Source organism: Apteryx rowi, unplaced genomic scaffold (assembly GCF_003343035.1).
Source record: "Apteryx rowi isolate R43461 unplaced genomic scaffold, aptRow1 scaffold_740, whole genome shotgun sequence".
In the NCBI taxonomy this organism is placed as follows: Eukaryota; Metazoa; Chordata; class Aves; order Apterygiformes; family Apterygidae; genus Apteryx; species Apteryx rowi.
In genome coordinates, this window is record NW_020451028.1 from 322107 (window position 1) to 337513 (window position 15407).

General features: G+C 42.5%; 1 protein-coding gene across 2 annotated transcripts in view; it reads right to left on the reverse strand.

Annotated features, from left to right (window-relative positions):
• LNX1 (ligand of numb-protein X 1) overlaps positions 1-15407 on the reverse strand; it is a 70590-nt gene that overhangs the window by 17380 nt on the left and 37803 nt on the right. For both annotated transcript variants that reach the window (XM_026087927.1, XM_026087928.1), the window contains exons 4-6: positions 9153-9355; positions 6105-6476; positions 1314-1448 (exon numbers count right to left, since the gene is read on the reverse strand). In XM_026087927.1, the coding sequence (XP_025943712.1) occupies positions 1314-1448; positions 6105-6476; positions 9153-9355 (710 nt within the window). The remainder of the gene's footprint in view (positions 1-1313; positions 1449-6104; positions 6477-9152; positions 9356-15407) is intronic.

Genomic DNA, 15407 nt, shown 5'->3' on the forward strand with positions numbered 1-15407 from the left:
CACACAGTGGTTTAATCTGGTTTAAGTGGCAGTAATTCTATTTAAAATTATGCCTTTTGTTAATTCGGATCCCCTTTTCTGAACACGGGTAAATCTTTAAAACACCAGAATTGTGCTGTCTTGCCCTCAGCGAGGGAGGATGTGTGAACTGTCTGATCCAGGCTTCTGTTTCCTACAGGGGGATTACACTCTTTTTTTTCTTTCTCATTTTCCTCAGTTGAACAACAATACCTGGATCTCACAGCGCTTCACATGGGATGGCACTCTCGCTGTTCCCATTGTAAAGGGGGCAAGATGATGTCCTCTGAGGTCATACAGCAGCAGCACAATCAAACACAAGCTGTCAAAACCTCTATCAAGGCCACCACTCACCTCTGTAGGAGGCTAGTTACCCGACAATAAAAACAGTGCATATCCTGTCCTGTGTATATTGCAAAGAATAATGCTATGTAAGCTCAGGAAAAGGTATTTACAAGGCTCTTGCTGCATTGTTTGCTTCTTTAAAACACTCATATTTGACCATCAGAGTGTCTCTGACTTGTGTCCCCGCTTTCTCCTTCCTGCATTTCTTGCCTTTGGTTAGTTGTGTTTGCGGGAGTTGATTGCATTGGTTATTATACAGAGAGAGCACTGCAAGGCACTAGAGGGCAAATGCACAACGTAACTGGCTACAGAGGAGTGGCTGGAAGGAAAGTTTAGGAACCAGAGCAGAAGAACCACAGTGCAGGCAGTATCTGGGGGAGATGGTGGATCTGCACTGCAAGGTCCAGGTCGGGCTCGGCACAGTCACGGAGAACCACTGCTGCTGCCTGCAGCTCGTGGACCTTGAGCCAGCGATTGAACTAGGTCAGAACATGGTTATCTTGAGAAATGAGCAACAGACTAACGATTGCTGTAATTTTCAAGCAGCTTATGGGAATTTCTCCAACCAGTCCATGAAAGCTTTTTGCCTATAGACTTTGCTCCAGATGGAGAAACTTCAGATAAGCCTCTTATTTTCATTAGACCACATTGCACTGTGCTAGATCAGACCGTCAGCCAGGTTTATGTACAGTACGCTGTGTATAAATAAGACTGCTGTCCCACTATTACCCTTCAGCTTCCTCCTTCGCTTCCAACCCCAGGCTGAGTCAAGACAGAAGCACTTCCCAGCATATAAATAACAAGGAGCACAGTTTTTATATTTACACTGCAGAGTAAGATGTGCTTCTCCTGGCGAGAGAAGCCAGAGATAACACCTTGCGATGTTAAAACACGAGCCCCCACCCCGCTTTCCCACGGTGGAGGAGTGAAGAGCCATGACGAGCCCTCACCTTGCTGGGGCTGTTCCTCCTGGCGGGACAGGGCTGGGGGCTGCYGCTGTAGCTCCAGCCTGTCTCCTGCACAATGTCGGGGGGCTGCTGCCGGCTCTGCCGGGACACGAGGAAGTGAACTTGCGTCTCGCTGGCCTGCAGGAGGAGACACAGGGTAAATCCCGCAGCTCTGCTGCAATAACCCCCCCTTCTCAGCCCAGGAGAATTCACAAGATGCAGGTGCTGCTTCAGCTTGGTTGTTTTGACTTCCTGCTGACATGGTTGCAGTGACATAGAGCAATAGCATCAGTTCAGGTCAATAAAGTCCATGCTTGAAAGGCAAATGTTAGACATCTAAAAAAAAATTTACTGCCAGCCACTTAAGAATTTTTCAGAGAGTTAACACCAAATTTTTGAGATAATTTTTGTCTACCCCAAATTTTGCTTGAAGCAGTGATCCCATCACAATGAGTATGGATCAGTTCTTGGATACACCTGTGCACAACAGTACTGGGCAGTACCGTGCCAGACACGGGAGAGAGACAGACAATATAGCTACTGCTTCTGGATGGGAATGCCCAAAAAGATGCAGTTAATTCCTTAGCTAGTGATGTGCTTGTGCTTTGGCTTGTTGAAGTGGGGAATAAACGATGCAATGGATTCCACTCGCGTGCAACAAATAGGAAAAATGTCAGGCAGCTTAAGGAAAAAAATGTGAAACCATTTTGAGAGATAAAATCCTAAAGCGCCAAAACAGAGAGAAAGAGAGCGAGAACACATGAGCAAGCACACAGAATAATTGTGTGCAATGGAGTTTCAGCTGAAAACCTAGCCAAATTTCTCACTCTAGGAACAGGTACTGCAAAACCAATTAGCCCCCAGAAAACTCATAATACTTCTGGGACCTTTTGCAAAATGCCTCATAATGCTTAGGTGTCTGAGAGATGCTGCAAAGCTTCCACCGAGTTATGCTCACACGTTGTTTTGAAGGTGTTGTGTGTGTGCCTGATGTTGGTGTTACTAAGTCTGTGTGCAAGTGAAAATTTTCTGTGTTACTGAATCAGCACTGCTGAGATCAGCTGTCACTCTAGAAGCAGATGGTTTAATTCCGCCCTCGGTGAGGCTCACATCAATCTGTTCAAGACAACAGCGGTGCACAGCTATCACTGAGAATGGGCTTCAGTGAGTAAATCATAGGTGCCTGCTATACAGGCAAACCAACAGACCAGACTAAAGGGAAATGCAGAATAGCCTCAACGCTGTAGGAACATACTCAGAAATAAAAAAATAATCCTCAAATCCCTAATCTCCTCCTCTCCAGGCTCAAGACCCGGCGTTCTGGCCTCTAGAGGGAAACCTGCCTGTCTGGCTCAGTCTCTGACGTGGGGCCCCCCCCGGCGAGCGAGCGAGCGTCAGCAATGGCACCTCAGGGGCATCCGCGCCTCCAAACACGCCCTGCTTCCAGGGAAAGCCTGTATTGAACCCAGATTCAATTGCACTGGTGAAATCAAGTCTCCCACGGACAGCTAACAGAAACCAGAGAAGGCTCCTGGGATTTTCATTTTTACGGTTCAGTTCGTCTTTTCTAGAGCCTGACTCAATATTGCTAGCTGTGAGTTAAAAAAAGTTTTCAAAAATGTCACTATAATAATTTAAAAACCAGTCCCCTCCTCCTCCACAAACCTTCAGCTTCAAGCCTGAAATTTGCATGTTCAGAAAGGTGCTACTTCCAAGGAAGGTGATATCTCAGTAAAAAATGTGCACTTCCTTGTTACCTTCCCAATGTTTTGGGGTATGCTACAGTTTTTCACCAGCAACTAAAATCTCCACAGCTTCATAATATATGCATCTGATACACACACACATATTTTAAAATAACTTTCTAGGTATTTTTATCGTGTTTATTGTAATGGAATATTAATTCCTGGACTCCAAACTCATCTGGTACCCAAAAGGAGAATTCTGTATCTTGGGAGAAAAGAAACCACACTAACTCCTGGTTTATAAAGTCTGTTAAAACATAACAGAACAATACAAGACTAAACCTCCTAAAGGCATATGACCCCAAGAAAAGTGTTTTCTCTAAAACAAACAACTTCGACTTACGCAACTTCTGTTTAAACCTCATCGGCTGCCACATGGTTAGTCTCAAAATTGGTTATTTACAAGAAGGTTGTAAATGTGATTAATTCTTTGTAGAATGACTAGCAAAAGTTCAACAAGAGTGTCTGTTGTAATGTCACATTTGTCTCCAGGTCAGTCAAGTTGAGTAATTTCTCAGAAGTCCAAAGAATTTAAAAGTTATCCAAACAACAAGACTAGCTTTTGTATTTACCTATTTTCATTAAAAAATATATATATTTCTACTGATTGCTGTTGCATTCTGACCTCTCCCTCCTGCCCCCCACCCCTTTTACTACTTGCATTTCCCCACAATTCCTTCTCTGCTATTTATGCTGAAGCAAGAATTAAAAAAATTAGGGTAGTTTCAGGGCTGAATACAAAAAGTAGCTGAAACAATCTACTTGAGAGAAAATTTGCATTACGGCCAGAGCAAATCAAACACAAAGTGAAGAATGCTCTGCAGAGCTTTTGCTGGAAAATCTCTGGTGTCTGCTGTTGTGCCTGACTCAGGTCTTGCTTTGCCAGGGACACAGCAGGAGCCGACCCGCACTCTGCCCACAGCAGCTCCTGCGCCCCGGCTCAGCCGCTCTGAATGGCGACGGGAGAGACACAGGCAGGGCAGTGAACATCTGGGGGCAGTAAAGCCTTAAGCTGGCTCGCCCCGCGCGGCTGGATTTGATGCACTCACACAAGCGCCCACTTTTCAGTTACCTGGCTCGTTTTCTTGTCGCCCCTATGCAAAACAGATGTGGAATGTCATGTTATTTAGACTACAAGTGCCACGTCTGACACAAGGCCATGACTAAAGATGACGCGACAAACGGGAAGCAGCAAACACCCAAGTGTTATCATGCCTGCACGCTCCTAATTAGCACTTGGGCGCTTTCTTCATTTCAGTTCTTGCGACTGAGCTTATAAACAGCCAGGCACCTAATCTACTGATTAACAACTGCTCCACATATGCTAATGTATAATTGCTGAAGGTCTGAAAAATCAGGTACTTCTCAATTATTCATTATTTAGAAGTCAAAACTAATCAGATTTCACAGAAATCTGATGTTCTCTTAGCCGTGCTCAGCAAAATGAATGAGGAAGACAAAGCTACAGGACAAGGTAATAAGAATAAACACCACCGCCACCTTTAATGATACTAAAATGAAAGGTAGTTCTGTTTTTAAAGAAATCAATCCCATATCTGAAGCATCCTGTGCTGTTAATTTGTAGATTTCCATATACCACGMGTGACACACATTTAGGTCTCAACAGGCTGGGTACTGTTGAGAAATCAGAGGACAAAGTAAAACATGCCGTGTAAAAAGCAAATGCAAAACATTYGTGGCTTCAGTATAATGGTTGTTCTCTGGTATAACATGCAAACAGGAAAGGCAAATGATAACTGATGAAAAAACATGACAAAAAAGACACAGGGTCTGGGAATTTTGTGTTAGGCAAATGTGATTCATAGAGCTCACATCAATGCAATGTAATCCTGGCTGTTTGGAAACCTGACTCTGTCCTTTGATGGGCATGTTGTTTAAATCCCCAGAGGCTGGTGTGCATTTCAAGCATTATTATAAATAACATCCACTCTTTGGAACCCAATAAGAGCTTTAGTTGCACTTTTAAACACTTGTGTGAGAATGGCCTCATTAGTCATTTTTTCCATTTCATCTCTAGGCCGCATGTGTTTTTTGCTTATGAAGCAGTGTTGCCTTGTTTTTCAGCCTTAAAGAACTGTTCCAAGAATGACAATTTTTTTAGAAACGGTTTCACTCCAGGCTTTGTTCTGCTCAGAGAATTTACCCCCTCCCCTTCAGTTCCCAGTCAGTGAGCTACATAAAGTAACCCAGAAAGATGCTGCACCAGAATTTCCACAACTGGTATTACCCAACTGCTCACAAGTCTGTTCCCCAAGCAGAGCACGCTCCACTTGCCTCCATCTGAGCATGGAGCTCCTGCTCTCAGGATGAAGATGAGTTGGTGAATTGATCTTTAGCTATGCTATAAACTTTCCAATAAAAGTTGGTTACAGCCATCTGTGAATCTATGCTAAAAGAGGAATCCTTTCCAAAAGATGCACTCGTTCAAATGCTTCTTTAAGTCTAACTCGTGTTATCCTGATTAYATCTGTCCAAAATGGGGAGAATGCAGTCTGATTTGACATCTTGGTATTGAAGCACATGAAATTCTTCGATATGTGAGCACTGTGCATTCCTCCAAACAAAATGTAAAATTGTAAAAGGACTGCTGTAAATATGAGATAAAGCAACACAACATGCTTTGTTTTGCTTTTTACGTTGAGGTTATCTAAAAGGGAAACTACTAAGATGGGCTGTAAAGAAAGAAACCAACTGGAAATAGTTCTGGAGGGGAATTTGGAAGGAAAATGACACACTGATACATGGAGATTTACACTGATCTGTACACTCTAACAAAGCCCTCTGAGTGAGCTGATTGCAGTAGGCAATAGTTCATGCCTATATTAGGTGAAATCAGGGAGATTTTAGAGGTGTAAATTCCCAGCCAAGTTTGGTTGAGGTGTCCCTTCCCCTTCCCCAGACACACTCCCATTCATTTTGGCCCCTACTTTGACAGAGCCATTGCGACAGATGGTGAGAATACGCTGCCTGATTTTTGCRGTTTAGTTAAACAAGTTCAGAAACCAGGGTTAAACTTGTCGTGACAAACCTGTATCAGCTGGGCTGCGCTTTCTGGACTGCCATAGCGATGATCATGCCCATTGATAGCTAAAACGCGGTCGTTCTCCTGAAGCTGTCCATCACGGGCAGCCACCCCTCCTTCCAGCAAGTTGAAAACAAATACCCCAGGCTCGTCTGCCTTGCGGACCAGCTTTATTCCCAGCTGCTCGTCTGGACTGCTTTTGTTGAGAACGACGTGGAAACTGTCATCCCGGCCGCAGCGAGCGTCGAAGGCGAGGCCGCTGCTTCGGCAGCGGTACCTCTGCTCCCTGAGCACGGTGAGCCGCAGCACTTGGCAGGGCTGCTTCAGGACGGACAGGGCGTAGTTGTGAGGCACGTTTTTGATGTCCATGCCGTTTACCTGGGAGAGAGAGCCATAAATCAATAGCGTAAAGACCATCTAATCTACATTGGCACGGGAGGCGGCTGATCTATTTACACAGATGTCCTTGCACAAAGTGACGTGTGCGATTTCAAACTGTGTCGCACAGGAGGCCAAGTTTGCATTACATAACAGCCGTCCCCCAAGGAAAGGACACAGTGTGCAGACACTTATTGCCTTTTTTTTACCCTTCCTCCCTGATGGTCTCCAGACATAACTGTTATTCTTCAGCTTTATTATTGCTCTTCCCCAAGCTCCAATATCCTTTCATACATCTTAGTTTTATTCCACTAGCTTCTGATTTCAAATCAGCTTGCCAACCTTTCCTTTCACTCCCACCACTTTCTTGTTTCTCTGCTTCCTTATCACCCTACTGCTTTAGTTACAGTAAAAAAAAGTTGCGTCCCACTAATGAACCTCTAATTAAAATGGAGATGAGAGCCTCAAGTAGGAGAAGTTCTAATGTCCTGGATATTCATCTAGCAATTATGCTGATACACCTCACCAGAGAATCAGACTTTTTATGTTTCTCAGTGTTTCTCAGGTAAGATTTACCTCAGAAGACTATAAAACAGCATAACTGACACTTCTTTAATTTGACTGCCAAAAAAAAAGAACTTCCAGTCAACCCTGCCATGCCTGCATGTGTAAGGCTGACTAGGCATTGTATTTTATCACTGCTAAATGAAAACCAGTTGTAAGGCTGTAACTCGTTGCTGGAAAACCTGAATCAGACAACTTATTTCCATGTAGTTTTACATTACACAGGTTGAACCATTTAAATATTAAGAAATGTCTCCAAACTGCAACAAAAATGTTCCCCAGCATGGACAAGAGTGTTCCACTTGGGTTTTTTTAATAAACTGCCTGGGTGGTCACGATGAGGCTGTCCTCACTGCAGCCTGATGGTGGGACGGCACCTCTGGAGACACAGCTGAACTAACTTAAAGCTCGCCAACATGGGTACTGTGAACAGCATAAGCTGCAACAGCATGGGACTGAGCTCAGCAGGGATCCTCGGTAAATCCCTGGGCAGTCAGCCATGGTCCAAGCCCTGCAGTGGGGAGCCAAGCCAGGCCCATCCCACTGTACTCACAGCTCTTTACTCCAGTTTGGATGTGCCCTAAATTAACAGGGTCTGCTCAGCGGTGCTGTAACTCTGCCTCTCTGAGCTGGCAACAAGACAAAAAGCCTCTCTGAAACATATGACCCAGGTAACACTTATCCAGCTCTTACGTGGAGCTGCAGTTTAGAAGTGCATTTAAAAAGGGTAAGTGAAGCATGCTTACATCCCATTTACAGCTCTCGTAGGCTTAGCCCAGGGAATGCCACTCTGGTTAGCTTGGGTACCACAGCACGCCAACACAGCTGCACGAGCCCATGATGAACAGAGCAGGCAGTTCAAACATTTACCCTTAATCTGGAAACCTATGGTGGGCACTCTCTGGCCCCACTGTCACCAGTGTTTGAGCTAACTGGTCCAAGCTGCCTTGGGTATACCTGAACGCGCTGCAGCTGTACCTTTGGCTTGCAATGCAAACATACCTGTGCACTCAAACTACACATCATCAAACCATCACAGCACAGAGGGAAAGGAGCTAGTACTTTCTAGTATTGCTCTGCCCAGGACTGAAACACTGGTATAACTTAGCATCTTTGCAGAGATCCAAGTTGATGGTGCAGCTGAGAATGCAGCAGTCATTCAAAAGCTATTGCTAAAGCCATTGCTCATAAGAAACATGATTTTTAAGCATCTGGCCTAATTCGTGTTCGTCTGATATACATTTCTACAGAAACAGGAGCAGAAGTAGCAGCTGACAGCTAATGCCTCAGTGCTGTTCAAGTTTATTCTTAGAGATTTCACCTGTGGCTGCTGATAGAGCAGCGCTCACAAAAAACACAGCAGAGTGTCTCGCGCGGTTCATGCTGAACATTTCGCACATGGGAGCTGGATGCAGAAAGAACTTAACTGCGATGAGGCCCCTATCACCTATCCTGGTGCAAGTGGGTTTAAGGCAGTGGAAGGTGCACTAAGTGAGATTTTAGCCCACAGCACACTAGAAACAAACAGGACAAAAAGCCCAGCCCCTGCTTTCAGAAAAATTTTTGCAGTGGTTTTTTGAAGATTGACCCTTCCCCCTATTTCCTTTATTCAAATTTATGTTGGCACTTCTCCTTCCTCCACAGGCAGAGTCCTCACTCTTCTTGCCTTTCTGCTACAAAAACCCCAGGGGGAGGTTGCGGACCATTTCCAATCAGGCGATTGTGTCTCAGAGCCATTTTGTACGAGCACCAAGCACCAGAGAAATGCTCCACCTGGTGATTTCACAAAAACTGGTTCAAGGTTCAACAGTGCTACTGTCATTACTGGAAATGCCAACAGTATACTGCACTACATCACATTTTGGGTCTACCATGTTCAGCTAGGATTCAGGGAGGCCTGATACCGAATAGGAAAAATAAACAAATCAATGAGCCTCAAAAACAGTTGAATGAAATCCTGACAGCATGCAGAGGAACTGAACCTCTTTCTGCATAAAATATTCTATCCACACAAACAAGCAACACCGCAAATCTCATCTGTAAGATCTACTTGCACTGCCTTATTCTTTGTTAGGATACCTCTTTTTATCTTTTACCTCTGCAGTACTGTACCTTTAGTATCATGTCTCCGGGCAGCAATCTTCCATCTCTGGCAATTACCCCATCTCGATAAATATGCTGAATAATAATGTGACCCAAAGGAGTCTCACTGCCTCCCACAATCCTAATGGCCAGGTTTTCACTGGGATCAGTACGGTTGATCTTAATGCAGGTAATTTCTCCATCTGGAATCAGGTGATACAATCTGGGAAAACCTGGAAATGCACATTGTAAGGTATTTATTTGAAATCACAACTTTGCATTATTAAAACATGCACCATACAACTTCAGGTATCTGCCAGTTATCCAGACTAGGTTTTATGCATGGATGTGGTTTATGCTAAGTAGGGAGGAAAGGAAAGTGTGCTGCTTAGTGGACTTGAAGGACTTTCTTTTTTAATTAATATATTCAAACTTCCTTTTTTTCCCCAGAAAACACAGTCCCAAACATTTTGTGCAACCCAGACAAATGAAATGTATTTAAGAAAAAAAAAAAACAGTTACCTGTGCTAACATGTTTAGTGACTAGAGATGCCTGAGGACCAGGCCATGTTTCTTTACTGGCCCTAGGGCAGATGGGCACCATCTGAGACACCTCCGAGAAACCTCTGTGGTCTGGCAGTCCCTGCTTTGGTGGGCTGCACAGACTTTCTCACGGGCAGCTTCCCTGGTCGGACTGAGCAGTTACTACCGTATTTTCCTCCAGTTTTGGTGCCATAGAAGAAGATGGATGCTTGGTTTGTGACATCCAAGGAAGCATTTCTTTACCTTCAACTAACAGAAAGGAAAGATCTCTTGGACTACCCAAAGAAAATGGTAGTTTCCCTATCAGACCCCGGTCCTTTCATGGCTGCTTGAACTCTATGAAGTAGGAATAACTGGCTTTTACTGCAAAGTGTCTGTATTAAAAATCACAGAACATTCAAGGTGTCTGAAGGGAGAGGAAAGTTCAAAGAAGATCTGCATTAGACAAATTCTCTTCCAAACTTCAAAGAGGCATATAGGCACAAGCAAAATTACTGCTGCTGACAAACCAACTGYATCAGATCTAATACAGGCTTATTCCACAACCTGACTGAGAAAACCAAGTTTAAATGAACATACATCTGCTACCATTAATATAGGAGGTGACATTTCCCCATTACTGTCCACAGCCTGGAGAAATATAACTGCAGACCTCTAGCCTTGAATAAATACAACTAGACTTCAGTGTGGCTGGATGGTATTTTCTCCCCTCTATAAAAAATAACAGGTCATTATTCTTTGGTACGGATATCAGTTCAGCTGTGGGACATAAGTGTGCCAAATAATAAGTGTTCAAACAATCCCACTGCAGCCATCAGTCTGGTCCTGTGCTTAAACCAAACACTTTAAAACTTTGCTGAATTGGATTCCTCATGTACAGACACTGAGCAGCTCAGTTTTTAGTAACAGTAAATTTATTTGGAGGAAGAATGGCATTTTCCCTGAATGCTGGGACATATTTTCCACATGCTTTATGAACCGCTCGGTAGAAGGGAGCCGTTCTGACTGCTCAGCTGCCAAGGGAAGACCTGCTGGCCTTGCCAATCTGGGCATGGGGAAGAGGCAGTAATGGTGTGTGGAGGTCCTTTTGTTTATTTATAATACACTGGAGAAGAGTATTCTTTTCCAAACCCTACTTTTCAACTGACATGTTCGTTTTCACAGCGTGTCCCTACTATTTTCTTTCTTTCCAGGGCAATTCACGTCCAAATTCAAAGTCCAAGTAAAAGCACCAGTGAGTTATCTAGTACAGGTGTATCTGCCTTTAATTGTCTTGAATCCCCATAGCTGAGAGAAAGCTTTTGAATTTTTGATACCAGAGTCCAAGCCAAAGTCAATGTGAAAAACCTGTAAGTAGAAAAATAGAGTGCTAATATTTTTTCAATAACCTATTTTAGAAATAAAAGTACAGGGATTGCTATTGAAGAGCAGTAAAATGTTAAATGAAAATTAATTGAGCAGTATCTAAGATAGCATAATATTTTCTATTGCACAAGTACCAAGTAACAAACAAGGAAGCCACCAGAAAGTTTGGGAGAGAGAAAGGAAGAAAGAAAGAAAGAAAGAAAGAAAGAAAGAAAGAAAGGAAAAAAAAAATTAAAAAACACCATGTTGCATCCCTTACCACTTCTTTGATCTTTTGCTCTTCAGGGCGGGAAGCTGTCTTCCTTCACGTCTGTAAAAAGCACCTACCAGTAGCACAGACTTGGACTTTGTTGTTTTACACAGAGCTGACAGGCAATAAAAATCTATCTAGATAATTATACAGCCTTCATTAGCCTAATATCCAAGGGTTCATTTAATTTGTTCTCCTGTAGTAGCAGTTTCTGCTCCTATTCCAGTTTACTTCAGTTTTGCACACCATTTTAATGTCACAGGAGTGGGACGTGCACTATTTTCCCCCCACACTTCTACTTTCCGAACATTATTTGCCCAGTTTGTTTGACTCTGTCTAGCCTGAAGGGGGGATTCACACAATCTGAATGCGGTCTTCTAACCCAAATGCCTAATTTGATGATCTAGTTGCTCTAGCTTCCTTTATAGCCCATGGGCACCTGAAGAGAGTGACACAGCCCAGTTCACTGCTAAATCACCCTTGGAGGTGGCTAACCTCTCTCCACTGCACCCTAAACTCTCCACTCCTCTACATAAAAGGAAAGAGCCAATTAACCCAAATATCTCAGTCAGGTGCTTAAGGTCAGATGATACAGATTCTCCTCAAAAATCACCACAGGCCTGATCCCCACATCAGAATAAGTATACCCATTTTACACTCTCTGTGTGGATAAAAGGGAATAAATATGTGCAAAAATGCAAATCATAATCTGCATCCCCCATCTTTATTCTCTGCATAGAAATGACATAAATAAATATCTTAGTAGATTTTGCAAACTACCAAAGCGCTCAAATTTTCCATTGCATGATGATTCACTTTGTGTCCTAACAAACTGTTCTTTTTGACTCAAGAGCTCATTCTCCCATAACTCATTCCTCAAGTTTTTTCTAAAGAAAAAGTTCCCAGTTACTTTTCTTGACAATGGAAACCTGCGACTTGAACAAGCTGCTGACACTCTCATGTTATTTCAATCTGTAATTATCCCAGAGCAAGATTAGAGCAATGCAGTAGTGAACAAGTCCCCACAGCTACATCAGGTTCTTTCTTTGCTCCTTGAACAGAACCTTAACTGGTTTATTAAGTCTTGCACTGGCACCGGGCTTGCTTTCAACATGACTTCATGCAAATACTTTAGAAGAATTTTTAATACCTGATTTGCTTCTCAAGGGTGCAGTTGGCAACAAAAAAAATCTTCCCAAGACACTGCTTTTTCTTGCCAGTGTGCAAATCACTAGGTTTCTCTTTTATGTTTAGCAAAATGTACTGCTTCACCTCCTGTCTTCATTTGATTTCCTTGTGCTCTTTACAAAATATAATTTGCAAATTGCACCATTTTCTCCTCACACGTGCCAAACAACCAAGACAAYTGATGATCTCTTAATTCCTATCTTCATTAAAATCTTGCCTTTTAATATTTCATATTTTCATATGAAGTATTATATCATATTTTCATATGATGTTTGTATCATCAACAGCCTACATTGTAGTAAGCTAACAGCAAATACCTATTTTGATAAACTAACAATAAGTTTGACAAACTAAACACAAAGATACATGAATACATTATTTTTAAATAGGAAAACACGTGATAATTTTTTCACTAAGCAGTCTGCATACATTGTGTGCAGTTTGATCAAACCTACGTTGCCTATTTTAGGGTGATGACATTTATGGAAAACAGTGTCTTCACTTTGCAATTTTCTAACACGAATACTATACCCCAAAGAGGTGGGCCCTGCTCCAGCAGCCAGTTGCACACCGTGAATGCCTCTGCCTCAGCATGCCCCACCAGATTTAACGGGCTCTGAATGGGCTCTGGGCTTTTACCATTTACACATACACAACCTGTTGCATGAATGGAGCCTCAGTCTGCACATACCCCATTTTCCAGCCCTTATATTCTTAATTAGTATTCTCCATTCTCTTTGACCAGGTTTTCCGGAGCAGGAAAACCCTGGAGTATTGCRTACCTTTCTTTACCATTTTATCTTTCCAGTCCTTAAATATCGAAGAGCTGCTGAATCTAGAAAGAAGTAAACTTTCTGTCTTGTTTTTGATGATTCTTGCAGATTTTCCCACACAGTGTTGTGTTTTTGTCATCGGGAGTGGTATGGTGCATTCTGAATCTGTCAATAATAATAAAATGTCATCTGCATTCAGGTATATTGTGTGTACTTTTTCCTCAAGCAATATTTTCCATATATTACTGTGCAATTTTATTGATATTTTTACACATCCCATTACAGTAACAAGTAACATAGGAGAGGACAGATTTACACATTAAACTCTGCTTGTCTGGTACAATGTAGGCGTATGGAGCATTCATTACACATTAGCCACAAGACTGTAATATGAAATTTTAAGTATGCTTAATATTTTATCCCCACAGTTTATATTACTTAATGGTAGTGTTCCTTCAAGTGCTCAGGTTTCAACTAGCTTGTGTGTGCACTGTGCACTTACTGACAGTGCTGCCATCAGAGTAATTTCTGCCTTCATTCCCAGGATCAAGTGTGACAAAGCTCTGCATAATATTTGCTCTGATACCCGAGTCCAGCTTGATCAAAGGTGACTGTAAACAGAATCTGCATCCCAGATTGCAAGTCCTTATTCAGCCCAGGGGGCCTGATTCATGCGAGTTGCCAGCTGAAGTCAATGAAACTTTGCAAGACTATAGACCACCAAATAAGGCTTTCTGCAGGGAACCCACTGGTGCTTTCTGCACCTGGTTTCCAGAATTTAAAAAAAGCTTGTGTAACCCATTCCTGGAAAATACATGTGTTGTGACTGTCATATGCTCTTGTGCCAATGTGGGACTTGGTTTTGCACATCTTCCCTYGCAATTAATTTTCATTTAGTGTTTGACTCTCCCAGTGCATTGTCATCATTCTGCAAACAGCAGTATTTGATTCAATTCTTTCCTTTGATTCTCCAGGGATGTTGGTCCAACTCAGGAGGATGGTAGAAGACAATGCTAGATCTAATGTCTTTCCTTGCTTCCAGACATTCTTCTACCAAAGGAGTCTCAAAAGAACTAAAATGAAATTGATGTAGTGTCAAATGTGTCTCAAAAGAATTGTGGTTGTTTTATGCACAGCAGTTTATCAGCTTATCTTTCTGCAGYGGAGGAAACGCTACAGAGCCAATCTCTTTTTCTTCTAGAAATCTTTTGTCTTGCTCATCATTCCAGATCAGAGTGTTTTGAACCAGTTCTGTAAAACTTCCACCAGCTGTTTTGGGAAATCTGAACTGCAACTGAATCTGAACGGCGAAAAACAGGAACTGAGTGTGATGCCTGCAGGGTGCAGCCTTCCTGAGGTGAAAGCTGGGCTACTGCTGTCTTGTCTTGGGGCTGTATAAGCCACTTTTTTTTCTGCACATAAGGAGTCTTATAGCCATACAGCGGTTGAAAAAGACACTGATAGTTCCCTAAAGCCATCTGCATTTCACTTACCTTCTTTTCTGCATATACCTTTCCTCAACATAGAAGTATTTATTATATATTCATATATATATGTATATATGTGTGTGTGTGCATATATATATAATACAATAGGAATCAGACTGAACAGTAAGAGTGCGATACACCCACACAACAGGAGAGTTTGTTGCATATTCCTGCCAAGGCTTCCTTGGTCTCGACTGCTGCAAAACAATAACAGATAGTAGCACTGCAACAACCAGGATACTAAGAAGAATGAATTTGACTTTGAACAACATTTGACATCCTCAAGCAATCATAAATTCAATTTATTTTACAATGACTTAACTGCAAAAAGGAGCTGATGAACACTTTTGTAAACCAGCAGTATGGCTCCTTTTCACCATAAAGCTGTATAAAGGCTTTTGTAATTGCATTCCCAAATTCTTTCCTCCTAAAGTGCTAGACAGTTTACAATGTGTATATGCAGATCAGATTGAGTAGGAGTACAGGTGCAGTCTTTCTTGGAAGTGAAATTCAAGAGTGTGATGCCAATTTGAGAGCACAGTGATACAAATAAGCACAGGAGCAGTCTTTGCTCAGAGTTGTTTTATCATTTGAATAAATTGTCAAGGTCATAAATGCATTAGGCCCTGGAGGGATGTCCCTGTCGCCTTCCCTCACTTCTGAGAATGAAACTCTCTCT